This window comes from Clupea harengus, chromosome 12, assembly GCF_900700415.2.
Source record: "Clupea harengus chromosome 12, Ch_v2.0.2, whole genome shotgun sequence".
NCBI classification, from domain to species: domain Eukaryota; kingdom Metazoa; phylum Chordata; class Actinopteri; order Clupeiformes; family Clupeidae; genus Clupea; species Clupea harengus.
The window spans coordinates 13,570,545-13,594,669 of NC_045163.1; the positions used below are offsets into that span (position 1 = coordinate 13,570,545).

The 24,125-nt window shown below is 45.8% G+C and overlaps 2 protein-coding genes across 14 annotated transcripts in view; one reads left to right on the forward strand and one right to left on the reverse strand.

The window, feature by feature from the left end:
- mast4 (microtubule associated serine/threonine kinase family member 4) overlaps nucleotides 1-15,619 on the forward strand; it is a 109,507-nt gene extending 93,888 nt beyond the window's left edge. For 11 of the 12 annotated variants that reach the window (XM_031577267.2, XM_031577269.2, XM_031577270.2 and 8 more), the window contains 12 exons: nucleotides 126-291; nucleotides 1,406-1,507; nucleotides 3,108-3,230; nucleotides 4,185-4,294; nucleotides 5,593-5,714; nucleotides 6,481-6,698; nucleotides 7,109-7,318; nucleotides 8,542-8,768; nucleotides 9,175-9,297; nucleotides 10,040-10,176; nucleotides 10,604-10,788; nucleotides 11,376-15,619. In XM_031577267.2, coding sequence (XP_031433127.1) covers nucleotides 126-291; nucleotides 1,406-1,507; nucleotides 3,108-3,230; nucleotides 4,185-4,294; nucleotides 5,593-5,714; nucleotides 6,481-6,698; nucleotides 7,109-7,318; nucleotides 8,542-8,768; nucleotides 9,175-9,297; nucleotides 10,040-10,176; nucleotides 10,604-10,788; nucleotides 11,376-15,394 — 5,742 coding nt within the window. In that variant the 3' untranslated portion in view covers nucleotides 15,395-15,619. The remainder of the gene's footprint in view (nucleotides 1-125; nucleotides 292-1,405; nucleotides 1,508-3,107; nucleotides 3,231-4,184; nucleotides 4,295-5,592; nucleotides 5,715-6,480; nucleotides 6,699-7,108; nucleotides 7,319-8,541; nucleotides 8,769-9,174; nucleotides 9,298-10,039; nucleotides 10,177-10,603; nucleotides 10,789-11,375) is intronic. The other variant, XM_031577268.2, reaches the window with a different exon arrangement.
- A 4,029-nt stretch (nucleotides 15,620-19,648) lies between these two features.
- Nucleotides 19,649-23,358, reverse strand: cd180 (CD180 molecule). 2 transcript variants are annotated; one of them, XM_031577278.2, is made up of 3 exons: nucleotides 22,036-23,358; nucleotides 21,681-21,841; nucleotides 19,649-21,485 (listed from the first exon to the last, which is right to left on the reverse strand). In XM_031577278.2, the coding sequence occupies exons 1-3, from the start codon at nucleotides 22,126-22,128 to the stop codon at nucleotides 19,751-19,753; spliced, it is 1,989 nt and encodes a 662-aa protein (XP_031433138.1). In that variant the 5' UTR covers nucleotides 22,129-23,358; the 3' UTR covers nucleotides 19,649-19,750. The 2 variants fall into 2 exon arrangements, with proteins under 2 accessions (XP_031433138.1, XP_031433139.1); XM_031577279.1 differs by lacking the exon at nucleotides 22,036-23,358 and having other exon boundaries at nucleotides 19,649-21,390; nucleotides 21,681-21,743.
- Between the last annotated feature and the right edge of the window lie 767 nt (nucleotides 23,359-24,125).

The window sequence follows — 24,125 nt, forward strand, 5'->3', positions numbered from 1 at the left end:
TTTTAGCTTGTTGTACTATTGTTGTGCTATATGTTGTCCCTCGTCGCACCAACCGGAACAGCACTCTGTATGTGAATACAATGACAATAAAGGCTTTTCCATTTCTATTTCTATTTCTATTATAGGTGTGTGGAACCCCAGAGTACATCGCCCCGGAGGTGATCCTGAGGCAGGGCTATGGGAAGCCCGTGGACTGGTGGGCCATGGGCATCATTCTGTACGAGTTCCTGGTGGGCTGTGTGCCCTTCTTCGGGGACACTCCTGAGGAGCTCTTTGGCCAGGTTATCAGCGGTCAGTGTCCTCCCTCTTCTGTTGCCTAGTAGCTTGTTTGTCCTAATGGGTCAGTTTTCTGTGTACAGTGTTGTAGTAGTAATAGCCGATTTGTTAAATGATGCATTCCAGAGATTGAGATGTTTGTTTTTATGTAGCTAGATTACAAGTTGATCAGAGGCTGTGGCTTTCTTCTGCAGCCTGATTCTTTGCTTGTCCTACATTATGTAATTATAGTTAATTAGGGACCTGATCCCTAATGCAATCTAAATGTGAGCTGTCATAGTTTGAAATTGCAGGCTTAATCAGCTAAAAAAAAAAAAAAAAGGAGTTCTGATAACAGCCTGAATTTAGGTGTGGACAGGAATCCGTTTTGTCCAGCTTCAGTGTGACTGATGTCTGACCTGAAACATGCCCTCTCCTCTAAATGCTAATGGTGACTGAGGGAGCGAGCCCAAGTCACCTCTGTGCTCAGATCAGTTATTAGCGCTGTAGAAATTAATGACGTGACAGCATCCATTTTGTGTGCTCTCAATCATGGGAAAAGCCAGTGGGACGCAGTGTTAATTAAAAGGCAAGTCTTCCAGAAGCTTCCATGGCCTCGGGGCCTCAGATGCATATTCATGGCTGGCTCCCAGGTTTCATTAAGATGTGTGGCACATGGCTGGTGCTACCGCCTCCGCCGAACCAGTCACTGAACGAGCGCTTGGCTTATTTTTCTCGCGCCTCATTTGTTTAATCCTGCAGCCCTTTTAATTGTGCACACATTTGCACAATCGCCGTGCCCTTTCTCTCTTGTGTGGTCTATGCACCCCCTAAGCCACATGAATTATAGATGTAGACACCGGTGCTTAGGGTACCGTTGTTGCCGGGAAGGACAACAGACATCTTCATTTTGCCATTTCCCTCTCACTGGGGACATTAAGGGTGGCTTAACTTTCATCATTGAGCTGAACTGGAGGGCTGTATTTCCTCCTTCTCTCACTTTCTGACACCAGTGTGGGAGACTGGGTGGCCTGTTTGATGATGAACTGCTAGATATGTTTTTGTTTTGTCTGAATCCTGGCAGATCACGAGGTGAAAGCCTTTGTTTTTCCTGCTTGTTTGTTCATCTGTTTTGTCTTGGGCCTCTCAGATGAGATCAACTGGCCCGAGGGGGACGATGCTCCACCCGGTGACTCTCAGGAGCTCATCACCCTGCTCCTCAGGCAGAACCCTATGGAACGCATGGGAACAGGTAAGAGCTTTAGCACACACTTGTCCAAAAATACACCCAACACCCTCTTGATTAAAGGTCAGGCCCTTTGATTATAATCAATTAATTTTGTTGAAATTCGGCTCAATTCTCCTCACGCTCCGTCCAGTGAGTGCTCTCCAAAACACTCAGTTGCTCGTGCACAGTCCTGGCTCTGCAAATGGGATTGTAGGATTTTGCTTAGGCATAAAACCATGTTGTTCTAGCCAACATGTGTCCTGTTTTACCTAATGGTGTTCGGGTGTTACCATTTTGGCTTCACCTCTAGTTGGTTTAGGCACTTTATTTCCTTCTTCACACATGGAAAGTTCTAGGCACTGGCACTGCTGTCATAGTCCAGGCTGCTTAAGGTTGTTCTGTTCTTTGCTCTTTCCTGTTCTTCTTTACCGTTCTCTGGAGTCACATTTCCAGCAGAGACTTTTTGACAGGTCCATTCTTTCTGCCTCTTAACTAATGACTTTATTCTCATGGCGTGCAATCAATATTATGTGGTATTAAACATTGTTCTTAAGGGCATAAACTCTGAAATGGCACTGAAAAGTTATAAATGATTTCCTTTATTTCTACTCTTGTAAGTCAAAGCACAATTAATTGCTATATAAAATCAATTGAGTCACCTTCAGGGTGGTGAAATGGAAGTGCTTTAATTTGTTAGGCGCTGGTACAATATCTCTGGCAATCAGGCAGCCGTGTTGATTCCTGGCAGTTTGCGCCACCTCAGCTGAGTGTGATGATGAAAAGCCGGTGTTGAGGTGGAAATGGGGTCATTTGGGGGTGTTGCATTGGTCACGCCACGTCCCCCCCCCCCCCCCCCCCCCCCCCCCCTCTTGTTCCCAAACCCGCTCGCTTGATCTATTGCAATAACGTTAGTCCCGACCTCGTGAATGTCACCCTCTTGCAAGGTTACCGTGTGTATCAGGCGCCGCCAGGGCAGCAATCGCTGACCCCCGAGCCGAAAACAAACCCGTGGCTGTTTCGACCCTGCGGAGGAGATTAAATCAAAGCAAGCCTGCAGGGCTTATTCTTCAGAATCAGCACCACCCCAACCAACCCCCCCCTCTCCCCTCCCCCTCCGCCCTCCCCAGTCTGCTCTCCCATTTAGCCGGAAACTCCTGTCTTCCTCAAAGGTCTCTCTCAGGAAATTGCACTGCATAATTTATGGCCATGAAATCATAGTTGGGTGCCAGCCAACCAGTGGAGCAAGGTGGTAGGGGAGAGAGAGGGAGGCAGGGAAAAAAAACTTTGACTCTGCATTTCTCCTTCTGTATTCTGTGGCTCAGTTCCTTCCACAGCCCCCTTGCCCTTACAGCGCGAGACATTCAATCAATGATGTGCGCCGGTCGACAGAGGTTATTCTAATACCATAAAATCACCTCCTAAACGCTCTAACCTTCAGAGTGAGCACTTCCACTGCCCCTGCTGATATTACCAGAACTTATCCCCACTGCCTTTGGACATTACTTTGTATGATCCTTGAGGTGACCGATAACCCTTTGTGTGTGTGTGTGTGTGTTTCTGTGTGTGTCTCTGTGTGTGTGTGTCTGTGTGTCTCTCTCTGTTCTGTGTCCTTGTCTATCAACAGGTGGGGCCCACGAGGTTAAGCAGCACCAGTTCTTCGACAACCTGGACTGGAACAGCTTGCTGCGGCAGAAGGCCGAGTTCATTCCTCAGCTGGAGTCAGAGGACGACACCAGCTACTTCGACAGTGAGTGTCTGAATCGGCAGTCTCGCACGGGGGGCACGGCCAGGCGTCACTTCAGCACGACGTGACTGCAACCGCACAGTCTGGAGACAACTCCATGCAACTGTGCACTAGAAGAGTATCAAAAACAGGCTACCCCCTACTATCACACCCCAAACTTCTGCATTTCTTTGTACTTTTAGCCAAAGGCAGTCGGTCTTTAGTTTAGGAATTTCAAATGCCATTTATGCTGTGATTGTTCACACCCAGCTTTAGTCCACATTTCATCAGGGTTGTCTCCAGAGACTACTGAATTGGCCTTGGCACCCCTGGGCTTTCTCCAGAGCCGTTCACATCAAAAGCTGTCTGACAAGGAAGGGCAGGGGTGGGGGAGAACCACAGCGCTGACAGGCCTACTGCTTGGAGGCTAATGTCGCCATGTACCAGACGCGTCGGTGTGGAACAAAAGCTGTGTAGAGGCACAATGAAGGGGAAAATGGGTTTTTATTGTAGCATAAAGCAAGCCAAAGACAGACACTCTTAAAATAAACTTGCACAAAAGAAACCCAAAAACCAATTTCCTCTTGAAGCTCTTTTTAAAACTCCTGCTCCCCACCAGCTGCTTGAGCAGGGGTGGTTTATGACCACTTGATTCTTTCATAACAGATCGGCCTGAATTTAAACGTGGAGCTTCAACTAGACAAAATAGCTCTCATAGGCCAGTAACCTGTTATTAGTGTTGAGTGGTAGTTCAGCTGAAAATGAACAAACACTGTTGTTCACTAGACAGCATTCCACCTTCCATTAGGTAGAAGTAGGCTCATGTACTAAAATTCCTTTACGGTGCAATATTAGATATGGTAGCATATGTCTTCTCATCAGTAAAGCTAGTATTGGCAGTTAATCCCATTACAATGCTTAAACAAGTGCTTTAAAACACAATAACCAACAAAACCTTCCTATCTTGTTTGTTTACAGCTCGATCTGAAAGGTACGATCACCTGGAAACGGAGGAAGAGGACACCAACGATGAGGACTTTAACCCAGAGCTGAGGCAGTTCTCCTCCTGTTCACACCGCTTCTCCAAAGTAAGCGTCCTCCTCTTCCTACTACCCATCCAACCCCCGTGTATACACACGTACACACACACTCGCACTCACCCACGTGGACTCACAGCAATATAACCTCATCTTACTTATACTCACTCAGCTTACAAACACACACACACACACACACACACACACACTCAGGGATGAGCAGGCTGAAGGAGCCGCTGAAGTGATGAAGCGCCCATGTCTATCCTCTCAGAGTGAGTAAAGCTGTGGTATCCCTCCTCTTCATCTCGAGAGGAGACTCATTAGGTGTCAGGGATCAGCCTTCTCCTCCTTCTTCGCTGCAGCTGAGCAAATGGAGCCCCTAGCTTTCACTGGGAGCAGAGCAGGCCAGAGCAGCTTCAGAGAATACTCCCAAAACTGTCTGACAGCCATCACACACGAGTATATGCACACTTACTTTCAAAGACAGAGACAGGCACACCAGCGCACAGTCAGACAGGCACACAACCTCACACATATACACACTCACACACACACACACACACACACACACATACACACACAGGCACACATGTACATACACAGGCACACACAAGCAGAGCAATATATACATACAACCACCATACACATGTGGCATACATACTACTATACAAAGACAGAGACATACACAGAAGCACACAATCAGACTAACACACAACCTCACACACATCCATAGATAGCCGCACACACATACACACACTCCCACTCACAATCACACACACAAACACACACACACACACACACACACAAACACAACCACCACACACAGACACATAAGCATTTTCCCATACTCTCCCCTCTGGCATCGTTCGCATTCCTTCAGATTATGCATTATCTCTCGTGAGCAAGATCTATTTCAGTTGCATATAGAACAAAGCTTTCACACAAAGACACACACGGATACACACACACACACACACACACACACACTCGTATACGTACACACATCGGTTTTTGGTGCAATGCAGTCCACACTCAACCCCGGACATACTGAACAGATTTTAGAGTGAGACCATTTTGTGTACAGGATGTTCAATTGTTACAATAAATGATAGGAGATCCAGAAAGTTACATCAACATCTATGAACCTCTCTTGTCAACTTGTTTCTGTACCTCACTTTTTTTAACCTTTATGTTCTGTTGTCTGACTTTGTGTGTTTGTGTTTGTGTGTGCGTGTGTGTGCGTGTGTGCGTGTGTGTGCGTGTGTGCGTGTGTGTGTGTGTGTGTGTGGGTGTGCTTGTGCTTGTGTGTGTGTGTGTGTGTGTGTGTGTGTGTGTGTGCTCGTGTGTAGGTGTACAGCAGCCTGGACCTGTCTCGTGGACAGCTGGAGGAGAAAGGGGAGCAGGAGGAGAAGAAGAGCGAGAGCCCCCTGACCGTCGACTCCCTCAGCTGGACACCCGACTTCACCGAGATGTGAGTCATCAGCCGAGCCTCTCCGTCCATCTGTCCCATTAAGCTACCGGCACCACATCCGTCAGGCATTACTCACCTCGCTCGTCACCGAATGACGTCTCATCCACCCCGCTGAGCACTCTTAAGTGTAGAGCCGGCTCGGAACGTAATTGGGCGCAATTTGAGCCTTTTAGCGATTTCAAGACACAGGCAGATCTTCAAGTTGTGAGGAAGTGACGATTTTCACTCTAGCAGACATGGTCATTATTTCTTCCAAGACGAAGGGTGGCTGATGACTAATCTCACTCGTTTCAGTCATTTGTGGTCATTTCCTTGTCTTTTCCCTGGAGTTTTTAAAATGAGATCCCCATTCGATACAGTTAGCTTAATGAAATATTGGCCTATATTGACTTTCATCAATGGAAATCGTTTGCTCAGGGAAGCCAGTAGATTAAATTATGTTAATTAACATATACTTCATTTCATTTAGAAATAAAATGTACTGTAAATGATACTGAAGATAGGTGTATTTATATCCAGATCATTTTCTTAAAATTAGGTGACCTCAGCCAGTGAAAGCCTTGGCCGACCAATCATTTAACACATAGATAGGAGGGGGAGAACGCCTATCATGACTTAGTCTTGGAAAAAGTAAAATTCCAACAGTGACATTTTGCTTAAAGCAGGTTTAATTAAAAAGCACTGGCATAATTGTCTAATTGGCTTTAGAGGAGTAGTAGTCACCATAAGTGGGCTTATATCTGTGGGCCACTCTGTCCTCTCCTAGGCCGTCTCTCTCCCACTCCTCCGACGCCGAGAGCGCCAGCGCCGGACTGCGCTCTGGCCTGCTCCCCAAGTTTGCCATCTCCGCCGAGGCGGAGGACGGGGACGGCTCGGTGGCACTGGAGGACCCCAGCAAGGTGGCCTTCACCATCGGGGAGCTGCCCCTGGACGAGCCCGACGCCACCACGCCCGGCAGCACCCTCAGCTGCTCCACTCTGTCTGGTAAGGGTGGAATTGGACTTGGTGACGCTCCTCACTGTGTTATGTATTTTGTAATAATTTATCTATAGAAATGCAATATATTTATAATATTTGGATATGTACATCTGCCATAATCTGATGAGAATGCATTTGGGTTTATTTAATAAAGTATAGTGTATTAGAGAAGGATACTGCACACAGGCACTGCACACAGACACAGACCTGAATGTTACTTTGAGAGGTGTGTAGATTATAGCAGTGGAATCTGTATTGGAACATAAGCTTAATGTTAAAGACAATAAGCCATAAGATGTGCTTTCAGACTGCAGCTGTATCTGTAGTATGAATGAATTGCTGCATTGCTGTACTGGATGGTGCCAGTGAGTTTGATGTGCTCTTGTTTGCTTGTTGCCCTCCCCCCCTCGGCCCAGTAGGCGACTTCTCAGAGCACCTGGACCAGCTGACATCCAGAGGTGAGGGGGTGGACAGCCCTGACACCACCACCTCTAAGACTTCCAGTGAGCAGGGCGCCACCCTCGGCCAGCGGCACTCCGACACCCAGGACAAGACGCCCGGCGCCACGGTGGGCAAAGTGCCCAAGTCCGTCTCGGCAAGCGCCCTCTCTCTGATGATCCCCGGAGGTGAGCGGGTTTGTTTGTTCAGTCCGGACTGGTCACCACGGAGACTGCTTTGTTTAGCCCTCTGTTTGAGAGAGAGAGAGAGAGAGAGAGGGACAGGAGATAAAAGGAAAGACAGAAATAGAAATAGAGAGCAAGAGAAAGAAAGAGCAAGGTAAGGAATGAAGGACAGAGAAAGGGAAGAGAAGCAAAGATGGCGACAAGGGGAAGAGAGAGGGAGAGAAAGTTGGAGAGGAAGAGGGAGGGAGGGGAGAGAGAGAGCTAAAGAGGAAGCGAGAGAGGAAGAGAGGATTAGAGAGCGCATTAGAAGGACGGATCAAGAGAAAGAGTGTGAAAGAGATGAAAGGGACATGGGGAGCTGTGTGAAATCGTAGCCGGCAGGCCCATGCTGGGAGCACTGCTCCACTTTCTGGGGGATGGAGAGGCTGGGAGCTGGCACTGCTGCTGGTCTGCTCCCCCTCCCTCTCTGCGGCAGAGAGAGTGAGAGAGGGAGAGAAAGAGGGGGAAAGAGAGAAAGAAAGAAGGGAAGAGATTGTGTGTGAGGCTGTGTGTGCATGACGGGGAGAGAGTAGTGGATGTTGAATGAGAGAGATTGAGTGTTGGAGAGAGATATTGAGTGCTTGTGTTGGAGACAAAAAGTGTGTATGTTAGAGTGTGTGTGTGTGTGTGTGTATTAAAGGGAGAAAGTGCGTGTCTCTGACATTGAAAGTTTTTGTGTGTTAGAAACTGAGTGTGTGTTGGCGTGCGCGTGCCCCTGTGTGCGTGTGTTTGTGCGCGTGCGCGCATGCATGTGAGGGTGGAAAAGAGAACGGGGGAAATCTCATTGGTCTCACTCCCAGCAGGGGTGTACTGAGCTGGAGCTGCTCTGACACACTAAGTCCCCTGCATCCCCTGTTATTGGGATTCTAGCTCTCACTCACGCCTGCTCTGCTTCTACATCCAGCCAAACACAGCCTGAAGCGCACCCCTCAATAATACCACCATGTCATTGTGTCACCTTCACAAAGGAGTTGTGAATGATGCATGGACCACGTTAGCTAACAAACAATATATGAAGTATAATTTTGTGTGATGCAATGTACTAATAATGAAAATGTTGTGTACTATAATGTACTAATAGCAATAGTCTTAACAGCATTCTACGATTTTATAGAGGGATTTATTGAGTGGCATTTTAATGGAGTGTTGTTTATCTAAATGGGAAATATTGTTTTTCCTTATTGTAGATGTTTTTGGGGTGTCCCCATTGGCGAGTCCCATGTCCCCATATTCGCTGTCGTCTGACCCATCCTCGAGAGACTCCTCCCCCAGCCGGGAGTCCTCCCTCTGTGTGGTCAGCCCCCGACAACCAATCATCATCCACAGCACCGGGAAGAAGTTTGGCTTCACTCTGCGGGCCATTCGCGTGTACGCCTGTGACGGTGACGTCTACACTGTGTACCATATGGTCTGGGTAAGCACAGGTTAAGCCCTCTTGCAGTGGACCACAATAGATCCATTTATATGTAGTACATGCTTACATACTGTGGGGGTGATTACATACCCAGATGCTTGAACATGACCCCGGCAAACCCGATTTACTTTTAAATTGCATTAGCTGTATTCTTGTAATGCACCTGAGAGCAAGCTGTTAACCTTGCTCTCTGAAAATAACCATTATTATGAGTCAGTTATATATATATAGATAGATAGATAGATATTCATTACAGTCAAAGAACTTACATTAGCAGATGCTGGAGCAGGGTTTGGGAAACCACGGATTGCGTTTGTAATATTTTTAATGTGATGATGTGGTAGCTGGCTGTTTTGCTCGTCTTCAGTGATAGCCCATTAGATAAATGTTTCTGTTCATTCCTCAGAATGTGGACGATGGAGGGCCAGCCCATAAAGCTGGGGTTAAAGCTGGCGATCTCATCACCCATGTCAATGGAGAACCAGTCAACGGACTGGTCCACACTGAAGTAGTGGAGCTGCTGCTCAAGGTGAGATGAAGTCTGCTGTCGGTCAGTAGTTATAGTAGCCTAGGTGCTGTGGCCGCTTTATTAGGTACACCTCTCTAGCACAGGCTAGGGCACCACCTTGCTCCCAGATCAGCCTGAAATCTCTGTGGCATGGGTTCAACAAGGTTGATCAGTGTTTCTATATATATTTATATATAGAGAGTCTTTCACAAATGGAGAATAGAATGAAATTAAGGAACAACACCAATAAACTTCCAGTCTATATTTTGCTGATTCTGTATTTTTCTGATTTATATATATAACTGTGGTAAACTTCCACCAACACTTCACGGTCCCAAAATAAACCTAAAATCACTTGGCGTATACAGAATAAGCAGAACTCAGTCACACACATGGACAGTGTTTATATTGCTGACGTGTACTACATACAGTATAATTCAAGTACTTTGTTATTAGCGCTGTGAAGAGGCATACCCCTGGAGCTGAAGGGTGCTTACATGCTCAACCTCTCTCAGTTCAGAGTTTGTTCATGTACACAGCCACTATCAGTGCACACACACAAACAGTTACTCAGAGAGAACATTTGGACAAAAACACAAATTTGGCATGTTTCATAAACAGGTGTTAAGCCTCTTACAAATTGGCTTCACACCTGTTAATGTGGTCATAGCAGAATATTGTGTGTAATCCGTAATATTTTGCATAACTCATTACAGTATCTAGCATTATGGTGTTTATAATTGGTTTTATTCTCTTCTGACAGAGTGGCAGTAAAGTAGCCATATCCACCACCCCCTTTGAGAACACGTCCATCAAAACTGGTCCCGCCAGAAGGAATAGTTACAGAAGCAAAATGATCCGAAGAACAAAGAAACCCAAGAAGGAAAAGACACAGGAGAGGTAGTTTTGCATTCTTGCTGCATTTGCAACATTTCTTTGTCACGTCTTATTGTAGTATTGAAGGCAGTGTAAGCACCACTATGCGTCTACTGATGCATATATGTTTCTGGTTGTCATACTCTAATATCACCACCAGGTGTAGCTGTGGCTCTTTACTTGAATCCTTTCCACGCCAAAAGCATTATCCCTGCTCAGCCTCAGCCTAATATCAAATGCTCTGTATGGTGGATTTAGAAATCTGCCTGCGGTCCATCTCATTTAACTCCTAATCACTGATTGGTTGATGGAAGAAAAAAGGCTGTTCCATGCATGCAGTTCTGACGAATGAGCATATGATTAAATAGTCTATGTTGCTTTGGATAAAGGCCAAATATCTAAACCTTAAATGATAAATGAACCCCCCCCCCCTCCTTCTTCGTCATGACAGGCGCAGGTCTGTGTTCAGGCGTTTTGCCATGCAGCCCTCTCCTCTGCTGCACACCAGCCGCAGCTTCACCTCCCTCAACCGCTCCCTGTCCTCTGGGGAGAGTCTCCCCGGCTCCCCCACACACAGCCTGTCCCCCCGCTCCCCCACCGCAGTCTTCAAGCCCGCACCAGACTTCACACAGTCAGGTGAGGATGAATCTCTCACAATATACTTCACATAGTCGGGTTAGTATGAACATTGCACCACATACTTGTCAGTCGAGTTGATATGAGTTCTTTACCTTATACTTCACACAGTCACTCCCAGGAGTCTGGGGCTGGATTCAGGCACGTGTGGTTCTGACATGCTATGATATTTTTGAACTTTTAAGCAGCATTTAACAGTGGTTCTAAAGTCATTTATTTGTTTTGTGTAAGTTTATGTACAATGTACCAGCATTTTCTCTAAAATCCCTAGCAAATAATCATATTGTAGTTTATTTTACTTGGTCAGTTGAGGTGATTCTCTACGGTCATGGGTGTGTTATAAGCATAAAAGCTGTTAATTAATCCACTGGGTTAATGGAAATTAGTTTAACCAAGGATACTACATAAATGATGAATCTCATTAAATGCACTCCTTTCCATCATTCTCTATATTTTATGTTGTTATTTGCACAAATATAAATCGTTTTTGTCTGAGTGAACTTGACATTTTCTGAAATGTACTGTACGTTTGTGCCACTTTTGACTCATGCCAAGTTCCCCTTCCCTTTTTGTGTTCTTTGTTCTAGGTGGCACATCCTCTCAGAGCAGTTCCCCAAGCTCCAGCGCCCCAAACTCCCCCGCTGGCTCAGGCCACATCCGGCCCAGCACACTTCACGGCCTGGGCCCCAAGATCCCCGGCCAGCGGTTGCGTCAGGGCCGCCGCAAGTCTGCCGGGAGCATCCCGCTCTCGCCCCTGGCACGGACGCCCTCCCCCACGCCGCAGCCCACCTCCCCCCAGCGCTCGCCCTCCCCTCTGCTGGGCCACGGGGTTGGGGGCTCTAAGATCTCTCAGGCCTTCCCATCCAAAATGCACTCACCCCCCACCATCGTGCGTCACATGGTGCGCCCTAAGAGCGCCGAGCCGCCCCGATCGCCACTGCTCAAGCGCGTGCAGTCAGAGGAGAAGCTCTCGCCATCCTACACGGGGGACAAGAAGCACCTGTGCACCCGCAAGCACAGTTTGGAGGTGACCCAGGAGGAGGCGCAAGGGGAGGGTGCCCAATGTGAGGTCACCTTTCAGGGCGTGGAGGAGACTACCTGTGAGACGCTGACTGTGACCCGGGTGAGACCGGCCGAGCAGGGCTGCCTGAAACGCCCCATCACGCGCAAAGTAGGACGGCAGGAGTCCTTGGAAGATCTGGACAAGGAGAAGCTGAAGGCCAAGGTGGTGGTGAAGCGGCAGGACTGGTCAGAAAGGCACGAGTCTCTGCAGAAGCAGGACGCCATGCAGGACACTGAGGCTGCCTGCTCCTTGAGCGCTGAAGACAAGGACAGGGGGATTCTGGGTAGGCCCTGCACAAGACCTCAGTGCAACCCTGAGTCGGGTGTCCTAGACAGCAAGTCCGTTAACTCCACGCTCAAAGACGTGCTGTATAAGAAGCTGAACACCAGAGTGTGCGAGAGCATCGCCGAGTTCATGAGTGGCAGTGGGGAGTGTGTATGTGCGCTGAGCGAGGGTGTCAGGTCACACACGTGCCCCGCGCTGCAGGACTGGAGCCCCCAGAAGGCCGAGCGGCAGCTGGCCCGACCGATGAAGGACGGCGGTAAACCGGACAGGCTGGACTTCAAAGCCCCCAGTATGGAGTTTGCCAGGAAGAGGCAGTCTTTCGACGAGCGGGAGGACTGTGTGTGCCGCATGGCCCCTGGTGTGCACGAGAGCCACCACTTCAGCACCACCCGCTCCAAGAGCCTCCAGCTGGACTCAGCCATGGTCCTGGACCACGTGAAAGGGGGGATGTGCAGCATCCACAACCCACCAGGGATCACCTCAGACACCCTTACGTCAAAGATGTTTACAGGCCGAGGGGAGAGCGCTGTGGAGAAGCTCCAGATGATTTCCTTGTCGGAGGGATCCATCCGCAAGACCTCTTCTGAGTACAAGCTCGAGGGCCGCCTCGTCTCCTCGTTGAAACCCCTGGAAGGTACGCTGGACATCGGCATGCTCTCGGGTCCCCGGTTGTCCAAGACAGACACCTGCCTGTCCAAAATGGTGGACAGCCATGGGGATATCAAGCTAGGTCAGAGCCAAAGTGAGAAGCAGCTGTCAGCTCAGCAGCAGAAGGCCCCTGACAAGCAGAAGGCCTCTGACAGGCAGAAGGCGATACCAACAGACTCAGCGCCAGCACAGGGAGCCATGGAGTCCCTGAGCTCTCTGAACTCTTTGACAGACCGGCATGTTGGGAAACCTGACACCACCGCCGCCACCATCACCACCACTCTGATCAAAGACTGCGGCAGTGAGAGAACGCCAGAGAAGCCCGGTCACACTGAGTCAACCCACTTACCGGTAGTTAAACTGGACATCGCTGACTCTTGTGGAAAACCAGAGATTAGATCAAGCGTGAAATCTGCCTCGTCCCTGGCCCATGAAATGAGGGTCTCTCGTCACAGTTCTCACTTCTCATGTGGGAAGACGCCCTCGATCAAGGAGGTCAGTAATGAGGACCAGGACGATGAAGAGCTACCTGATGAGGCCACCACAGCTACAGCCAATCAGAAACAGGAGGATCATGTTAAGGCACTAAAGTCACAAAACTCTAAATCACAATCTCAGACAGTACCTCATCCATCTAAGACAGAATCTTCTACAATAGTAAAATCAGCTGACAAATCTGAGCCTCCAAAAAATGTCTGCAGCCCCCAAACAACTGTGGCCCCCAGACACGGAGTAGATTCCCCATCAGTGTTGGGTTGTGTAAACAGCGTAGGGAACAGTGTCAAAGAGCAGAAACCAAGTAGTCCAGTTCCAGGTAAGGCTACGGGGCATGGTTCCTCACAACACAGCTCAACAACTTCACAGAGTATGCCCACTCCCTCTGAGCACAGTCTTCACACTAACACAACCAAGGACAAAGCTGCTGGCGCAAAGTCTCAAACATTAGAGAACTCTGTTAAAGACAAGCCAGCCCCTGCACACAACACACATTCTCCACGAAACACTGTCATAGATAAACCAGCCCCTGCACAGAATTCAACTACATTTGTGGGTCCTGTGCTGGCAAAAAACATTGGCAAAGACATTTCATTCAGTACCCTGAGCATAACTCTGGTGTCAGATCGCTCTCAATCGCAGAGCGCTGTCAAGGACGTGCCAGCAAAAATACAGAGCACACCTTCAGATCCACAGCCCAGTCGTCCATCGAGCTCTGCTGGCAAAGACAAGCAAGTCAACACGCAGAGCTTGGCCTCAGCTTCACAAGAAAACCTCAGCCCCAAAGGTACAGCGGTCTCAGAGGTCGCTTCCCCGCAGGCCAAGCAGAAGAAATCAGGCAGCCCTCCGAAAGTCAGCACATTGCAGAAATCCATGCTGACTTCAGCTGTTGTTCCTTCGGAAGATGTGAAGAGGCCATGTGGCTCGGTTCCACAACCTCATCACCGCTCGGAGAGAACCCTGCACACGGACAAAGTCCAGACAGAAAGGGGCCTCTCAGTGCCTGCCAGCGAAACGTCCACTTCGCAAGCTGGGAAGGCGCTCAAAACCACAACGTGTTCCGCTAACAAAATGGCTGAAGCCCAGGAGACACCTGCCGAAGCGGAGCCGAGAGGAAGTGCAGCGAAAGGCAACATCAACATGGCCATGGCTAAAACTCAGATCACAATGAAGGGGGAGCAGAAGAGAGAGGATGTCGCCACTAGTAAAGCAGCTGAGAGTCGCACCTTAAATAAGAATGTTGCTGTAGCTCTGCAGAAGACACAAAGCAATCAGGGTAGGGCTACAGATGGGCACACAGACTCCAGCTCAGCCAAGACAGAGGAGAAACCTCGAGTGAAGGGCTCTGCAGTGATCGAAAGCCTGCACTCAGCCAAGGCCTCAGCAGACAAAGCTGTGAAAGAAACCAGCCCCTCACGGTCAGCTAAGCCACCCCAACCTTCAACAGCCATCAGTGCAAAACAGGCCACTGTAAGCTCCCGAAATAAGCCGAAAGTAGAGTCACCCCTGGTGTCCCAACCAGGCAGCAAAGCAGCAGATGACAAATGGAAATCAGAGAGCCAGCCAGCAGCCTCGGCTGCCCCACAAGTGAAACAGAAAGAGACACTGATCTTTGCTGCTCAAACCCAGAGAGAATTTGGGAGCCGTGGCGGGCCCAGCTTGTCTTCTGTGCCTGTGCTCCCTGTGCCCGCGGTCAAATTAGATATTCGTTCACCCAGCGGGACGACAGTGGGTAAGGGGGCAACAACCAGCACAGCTGAACCCACTGAAAAGTCCTCCAAGGAGGAACCAGCCAGGGGGCGGGGTGAGGGGCCAAAGCCACACTCTCAGAGGAACCAGGGAAAGGGGGAAGCTGGCACGATGGCTAATAGCAATCTCAAACCAACTTCTGTGGAGGCCAAGACTGGAGCCTCGGAGAAAGTTTCCTCTTCTTCGAGTCGAAAGGAGACAGCCGAAAAGAAGAAACGAGAGGAGCAGTCATCCACACAAAAACACGCCAGCAAAGACTTGTCAAGAACACCTGCGCCCGCCAAAGAGGCAACAGCGTCAGAGAAAGATTCCGTCCGTCCGAAACAATCAAAGGAATCTCCCCGTGGCTCTGCAAACAAGAAGTGATGCACAGACTGGGGGAGATATGGAGGTGTGGACTTTGCAACCACCATTTCTATCACATCCTTTAGGAAAGTTTTAAGAGGCAGGGTTTTCTTTTCTTTCTGTAGGTTGTATCATTATGCCTTCCTTTTTTGAGGACCGGTGAAGCTGTTACTTCAGTGTGTGTACCAAGTGAAAAAAAACAGAGTGGGCTGATTAGTGTGGTAAAGGTGTGTGTGTGTGTGTGTGTGTGTGTGTGTGTGTGTGTGGGTGTGTGTGTGTGTGTGTGTGTGGGTGTGTGTGTGTGTGGGTGTGTGTGTGTGTGTGTGTGTGTGTGTGTGTGTGTCAATACTAATGGAAAATGTAGATCTGAATGTAGACATATTTTTTTTTTTGCTGCTGATTTGTCGTCCCTTTTTAATTATCTGCAGTGTGTGGGGATTGGAGAAAAAAAAGTAATTATGTGTCTGAATAGGTTTTGTGTTGTGGAATAATTTGTAAAGCAGAGGTTTGTGCAATCTGTAAGCTAGCGGTGGAAGAGTGAAGCCCTTCAGTGGCTCCTGTAAGAGCTGAGGTTCAGCATGGCACTCTTAGTACCAAACAGGAAGCACCTACCAGTCGACACATGGGGGTGCACTGTGACAAAAATGACACGGCCAGGTTTTACTCCCGATCGAAAAATCAGCTGAAATTCACAATGGTCCTTGCACGTGATTTAAACCGTCAACTTATCAAAAAACTAAATTGTAGCAATGGGTGCTGAAGAAATAGCGTGCAGTTGTCATGCAAGGCGTGTGATCTCACCAAAAGGTTTTTTTTGTTGTTTGGTTTGTTTTTTGTTTTGTTTGTTCTGATTGTTTTTCCCTTTTAGAGATGAAGTGTGCCGTTTTGTTTTGGGTAGTGGTGCACAGAGCCAAAGCACTATGTCCTGTGCTTCTCACCTAGAACTATTTACTATGGAATCATCTTACGGTTCTGGAATCATATCTAGTGGAAGGGGCCTTTGGGGTTCATGGGAAATTCGACTTGCTGTTCTTAGCAGGTTATGATGAAATTCACATTCCTTTCACATAGCATCTCTACATTTCTAAAACATTTTTGATTTTTATGCAATATACTGTAAATAGGACTAAGTGAACTGTACAAAATGGGGGTTACACGGGGCTCAATCAAATATGTGTGTTGTATGTTTTATATGTATATATTTTGCTATCTCATACATTTGTATACCATGCTCAACGTTTGGTGTTAGTTCTGTCGTTTGTTATCTTGATTATTCTGGACTTCTGGAAGTAGCTACCAATAAGAGAAGGCATAATCTCTATCGGATTGTGTAATGAATTGTACTTGAAGCAACACAAGCTTAAAATGAGCGACTGCACACTTTTCAGTAACGTGTCTCTGTGAAAGTAAAACTGAGGTGCCTGTAGTAGATCTGAGAATAGAAATGTCTTTTTACTAGAATGATGTATCCACTAAGGACTCACAAAGGGTGTCTCAATTGAAATTTTTACCAACGCTAAGAATATAGATGTAACTTTAATATTAACATGGAAAATCAATAGCCTCAATTTGGAAAACAATATTCCTCTCCCTCAGTTAAACGTCTTATTGCAGTATCGAGGGGTCAGGGCTGTTGTTTGGCTTGTATTTATGCGGCTGTTAAATCGATACTGAGCCTGGCTTGATGGGAAGGGCGGATGTGGAATCAAAGAGATCTGGAACTCTTTGACCAGTCAGGGGTGCCAGAGTCGAAGAGGTTCAGCATCCAACAGGATACGCTCTCCTGTAAGCTCACGCGTGCTCTGTTCCCCCTCATTCGTCGCATATCCAGTATGATGTACTCTTTTTTTCAGAACACTATGCAGAACTGATCTATAGCCGAGTACCCTTTCATCTCTGTATTTAGCTGGCTGGTGAGAGATGTGGAGTACATGCAGACAAAAACAGTCACTGCACAGAACAAGTGAAAACACTTCACCATTGTTTGATGTAAGATTGTAAAACAGTTTTAAAAGTAGAGGCATATTTGTTTCGCAAACTTTTGTCTGATGTTTGTGCAACCGCAAACCATTTGATGTTTCGCTTTTATAACACTTCAATAGTCAATAGTAAGGCACAATCACTTCCTACATAGTTTTCTGAATGAAATATATTGTCTATTGCTCTATTCAAACTAACGTCATGTGGTACAGCAATAAATCAAGCCAATGCTTCTACAACCCTTCAACTTAGATCTTAAAGGAAAACAGCCAAGCACATACCAACTTAGTTACAATGTTACAATATCTGTAGGCTATATAACAACGCTAGACACTTAAAAGGTATTTTAAGGGGGATAAAGTAAAAGCATCTATCTATATATAGCAGGACACATACTGTATGTTTGAGAGCCTTTAGGGAATGCCACGCATAAAGCTAAATTTATGACATAGATATTTTAAAATAAAATACGTTGTAAGATTCTGAACTTTTAATGTTCATAGAGTAAGCTGATTCTGGGAGATACAATGCACCTTATTGTTGGATATGCGACAAACACAGATTCAATAAAAGAATGTTGAATAGAGAGGAAAAAAAGTATATATATATCATGCTGAAAAGTGAATGTCTACTCAAAAGAATTTTACATGATAGCCATTGTGGAATCAGCTGTCACACAGGAATCGCATAAAAGCTAATTTAATTAATGGAGTCTTGTTTGTCCCTATGCCTTTTTTCCGCTGACATTTGATGTTTAAAATCTCTTTAAAAGCACATTAAATGTTTGTTTACAATACTTCATCGATGTATATTTTGTATATTATATTATTAATTTGCCAAAATCTGTGTGCAATGTCACAGAAAAAACTTGTGGTGATTGTAGTGTCTGTGACTGCTTATCTCAGTCAAACCGAGCTGTATAAGACCCTTGTCAGTCTCTGTATTACAGACCTTATATGTCAAAACATCTGTCTAGTTCTGTATGGTCCTGCATTTCTTTTTTGGAGGGGAAGGGTAACTTTTTTTTCTCTTAATGTGTGTAAACCTAGTGTTAGATGACTGCTTCTCATGATTGGTCTTTTAGGATCTGTGCAATAAAAATGTGTTATGAGTTTTGTATTTCACCCAATGAAAGTTCTATGGATGTCATAGATGTTGTATACTATACAAATATTTATACTTCTAAAGTTGTACAATACTAAAAATAAAATGGCATGAATGAATGCTTGTTGTTGTTCTTCTCTGTGGTGTCGTAGACAAGGTTGGGTAGTAACTGAGGGGAAAAAATGAGTAATTTAGTTACAGTTTGTAATCAAAATGCTGGTGATTACAAAGTGGATACATCCGAATGTATTATTTTCAGTGAAATGCTTTAAAGCTTATATGTAGAATATAACTTTCATTTTGTTGCTTTGCGTCTTTTCACCATCTCGTTAGGCTGTATTCATTTGGCAGTATGACTCAAATTATGACTGTGTTTTTTTATTGCTTCCCTTGTTCAAATTTGCATCACCTCTCATCTGCCAAAAAGTAATCAAATGTAATGAGTTCAATTACTATGTAAAAGTAATTAACATAGTAACATTATTATAACATTTGTAACAGGCTAACTAGTAATCTGTAACCTATTACATTTCAAAGATCACCTTCCCAATCCTGGTCATATAACATATGTGCATCATTTACAAAAATATCTGTAAAAGATGACCATCTATCTGCCCTCCACAAAAAGGAATCTTTTGCATTTATACTGTCACTGAAGCAATAAGTAAGGGATAATGTATTGTCCGGAGGTCATTATCCAAAAATAAATCCCGACGGGGCGAACAGCACCCCGACGCGCAGCGGAGGGGTGTTGTTTCGTCCTGAAGGGATTTATTTTTGGATAATGACCGACGGACAATACATTATCCCGCTTATTATACGGTTACTTGCCAAAATGATAGAAGACATTCCTCCAACATACCTCTTTTTAATGATTTAGTTGCCGTTTTGTGATTCCCGTTTAGAAATAAATAGTTCTTCAAGCAAATAGAACTTTTAAGTTTCAGGTGTTGCGTAGCAACCCATTACTTGCTGACTTCAAATTACAATGAGTCTGTTACGTTAAATGACCGGACTACTTGCGGAATGATATGAAAGATGTAAATCAGAAGCACAAAACCCGTTGCCAATGACAGCGGTCAATATCTTTTTGCAGCGGTGAATATCAGGAAATATTCACCGGCGAACGTTGGGATGGCCCATTCAAATCAACAGAACTTTTTGGAACATTCTGAAGAGCCGTTTAATAATATACATTTAAAGTCTGTCAAACACAGTTAAAGTTTACTAAATTGCAGTGATTTTAACAAACACATCGATCAACTATTGGGATAATGCTGAATTCCGTACTTTTCATAACTCTCTGTAACGTCCATACTTTCTTTTTTTCGCTATTACAACAACAGCAGTCGCCACAAAAATAATCAGCATCATTACCCCAAATGCTGTCAACCCCGCAAAAATGTTACAGCGCAAATTGACTTCTGAGAATTGTACACGTCTGTTTGAGGCATTGCACAGAGTGTCCTCAAAATGCATCAGTTTATCAACATTGGCCTTCACCCAGTCAATAAACTTAATGTTGGAGCAGTTGCAGGCCAGAGGGTTGAAGCTGAGGTCGACTGAACTCTTTGGACCAAGACCCTCGACCGAATCAATGTCCACCAGCTCGATTCTGTTATGTGCAAAGTTAAGACGAATAACTGTTAGTGAGAAGGAAGGTGAAGCACAGAGCTTAGTCAGGTAGTTAGCACTGAGGTCTGCATAGGTAAGCTTTGTCAGGGCATGAAAGAGGTTCCCCTCAATAGCTGTGAGTTCACACTCTGCCAAAACTAGGCTTTCCAGGAGTGGAACAGGCTTGAATGTGTCTGGGTCCGACACCAATCCTCCAGAGACCGGATTCCCTCTTAGATTGAGATGAACGAGGCTTTTCAGACCTTCTAGCAGATGGGAGTGCGTTACACTGACTGACGTCCTGGAGAGGTTCAGAGTTTCAAGCAGCGCCAAGTTACGAAAAGGAGCACTGCCGCTCAGATTAACATTAACGTTGCTGCAGTCCAAGTGCCTGAGCTGGGGTGTGGCGGTGAAAGGCAAAGCGTCCCACCGCATGGCGAAGTTGTAGCTCAGGTTCAGGAAACGTAGCTGCCCCAGACCCTGAAGCTGCTGCTCGCAACACAACCCTTCTACATACACACCACTGTGGCTAAGGTCAAGATATTCCAGGTGTGACAAACTCCGCAGACAGTTGCCCTGAAAGACTAGGCGCCCCCACATGCCTCGCATAGACAGAGACGTTAGTGAGGGGAAGTTGTGTGCGTTGATGTCGCACATGTTCTCAAAGTCATTCCGGTCCAGGGTCAGTTGTGACAGCTTGCCCATAGTTGTGATGTTGTCTGGTAGACTATGCATGTGCATCTCCGTCATTTCTAGAACCTTAAGCCCTCCCATGCACTCGAATGTGGCGTTCGATACATCTTCCCATCGCTGCATTTGAAGGTTCAAATGGGTCACAGTCATGTTACACAGAGAGTGGAGGCTCTCTGTTTTGATGTACCTGTGAGGTCCGTCGTTGAAGGCACCCAGTTTGAGCTTCTCCGTCGCCACTCCTTCCAGGCCCCTCAGCACCACCGAGACATCAGCTCTCGTAAAACAGTCACTGAAGTCCAGGCCCCCGAAGCGCAGAGACCTGAAAGCTCCAGGCTCCACCCTGAGGATGTCATTGCTTTGAAAGCTGACATCAATGTCCCCGGGGGTGTCCCTGAACGCTACCAGGTCGGACGCGCATATGCTGGGGATGTGGTTCCTGGCCAGATTGAGTGTCTTCATCCTGTTCAGATTAAAGGCAGTTAGACCGTCCAGTGTTTGGAGGCCACTGCTCGAGACGTCCAGCGTCTCCAGCTGGAGATCAGAGCTGGGGATGTGCTCCAGGTCCTTCACCTCTGTCTGGGGCATGATGAGCTGCACTAGAGACTTCAGGCCGCAGAAGGCTCTCCCTGAGATGAATATGAGAGGGTTCCCAGTCAGGATCAGCGTTTGCAGCTTGGCCTGAGTCGCAAAGACGTCCTCATACATGAAATCAATACTGCATCTGTAATGTTGATATAGAAAATAATGCAGAAAATTTGCACATTCTAATCATGATCTTTGATTTAAACTGAACACCACAATCAATAACTTAAAAGGACCCAGTGCCTCAATTTATAATACTATCCTTGCCTGTGGTATTTTGTGTAAATCAGGTGTGTTCATATAAGCGGGCATCTGCTGACGCTGAATCTCTCACCTTGTCAAGTCCAGTGATAGAAGCTCGCTCAGCCTGGTAAAAATGCCCTTGTAAATGCTTGTCAGGGGATTGAAGCTGAAGTCCAGGTTCCGAGTTGTGTTGGGGACGGCATCTGGGACACTCTCCAAGTTTAGGTCACTGCAGTCATAGCCATCAACAATCTAGACATGGTGGTAAGGGGAAAGGTTAATTTACATACCTTATAGGAAATGAAACATAGTTATCTGTGAACTGTGGAATACCAAACCTTACTTTTATCAATAAAATAATCCTTCCAACGCTCCTTCCAAAGAACTGATTGATAAAACTATGTCCATTCATTTTTTTTTTGTAATTCAGTAGTTTGTTAAATTACCTGTTGACACTTATTCTTTGCAGGAGGGATTGTTCCACAGGCCATCACCAATTGTAGAGACATTAGCACACACAAGAGGTTTTGTCTCTCCATTCTGTGGAAACTGGTAGATGTAGAGACTTCAAATCACACAAACAAAATGCAACCAAAAGTGTAAACGTCGTTTGGCTTGCACTTCAAAAAGAGGAAACATGAGACAAATGCCATTTGATGATATCTCGGAAGATGGGCATTTGTTTACATGAACAGATGGTATCTGTTCCTGTTTCAGTCACAGAGTGTTCCAGCTCTGACGTGGGCTTTCGATGGTTAAGCTCAACAGATACATACTGCTATGGGAGAAATCAGAAATGTCATCAATAATCACTGAACCACTCAGTTCTATCCACCTTTCTAAAAAAAAAAAAAAGAACACCTGATGTGATGTGGTATAATATTAAATGATATTATGATAAATCACTATTTAAAAACTACACAATGGGCCTCAAATGTTTATCCATGAAGAATGCAGCATGTGTTAATCAGAATCACATCTTTGTCTTGTAATGACCTATTTGGCCTTCTGGGGGCACTCTTACACCTTACCATGCTATATCTTCAGTCACTGCAACATTCTGCTACAGATGGCTAGCCATGACTCAACCTCTTTAGCCAGTTCGGAGACAAAGAATGACTTAGGCCGTGCTCTAGATAAAAAAAAATGGACTAGAAATGAATGGTTGTGAGATCAGAACAGCTTATTGAGCAGCCCCTTTGGTTTGGTCAATGGTGACTGGGAGATTACATATTCAAATCCTAATGTTAATACACAGAGCATGATACAAGGCGGGATTTAATGCCTTTGTGTATTAACAGTACATAGCACCAATGGATTTAGTGGCGTTTTTATATCAAAATCCATTGCGCCAGCAAAGCTCTTCATATGACATGTATGTCCTTGCCCGTGTAATCTATTTATTCATTATTCTAGTGTGCTGTAGTGAAAGCGGCGTGTGGACGTCCACTTGGACATCACATGAAACAGCTGAACAAGGATTCAACAGAAACAAAGCATTCCCTCTGCCTTTGTTCTCCGATAAATTGTACCACAAAGAACAGCTTTGTGTGTGTGTGCGTTTGTGTGTGTGTGTGTATGCCTCTCTGTTTTTGTATGTGTGTAATTTACAGATTGTAAACAGAACACTGTTCATATGCACTGATGTGATAAGGCGATTAAATCTTTTCTAATAGGCCCACTCATTATCGGGTACGTTTCAAGCAAAGTAATTCTTGAATGTCTTCAATCCTCAGCGCTTCTTGCAACGCCAACTGAAGGGAAAGAATGCTGGAGATGTTTTTCCGCACTGCAATAAGGCATCAATGGATGTTAATACAGCCAGCTATGCAAGATCAGTGAGGAAGCAGCTGACATGTCTCCGAGGACCTCTATGTTTATTGCATCAATATGTTCTGGGTTGCGCAATAAAGAAGGTTTTTGCACTATAGGCCACAGGACTGTAGCTGTTGTAAAGATAAGGAGATCTGTACTAAATGACTCCATCGATACACACAAGAGAGCAGTAACAGTTTTGACAAACTGTTAGATCACTGTGGTGATGAACTGTGTTATATTTCTGAGTTATTTTGTGCATTTTGATTCAGTGTAGATAGTTAATGAAACATCTACTTTCTTTATTGAAAAGTGTCTTTTTCAAACCTTTTCCACTAAGGTCTAATGAAACCATTTTTATCTATTAAAGTCACAGATGTAATTTTCAGTTGTTACAGTGGCTTTGCTGGTGAAAGCACTATGTGAGGATGGGAAAAGAAATGCTCTTAAGTGAGTGAAATGTACATCATATATCATAAGAGACAACTAAAGCCAGAGCATCATTAACCAGGGAATATGTCCAATGGGGGTTTCAGGCCCTGGGCTCTTTAAAGCGCCTTGAGACAATTTGATTGTTTTGGCGCTATATCAATAAAATGTAATTGAATTGAATAATCTATCCTTAATCTATAGAAAGTCCCTTTATTGGGTTGCTTCCCACAGTACATAGAAGCCTGCTTTGGATCATAATAAAACATGAGGCCTTATGAAGGTTGTATGT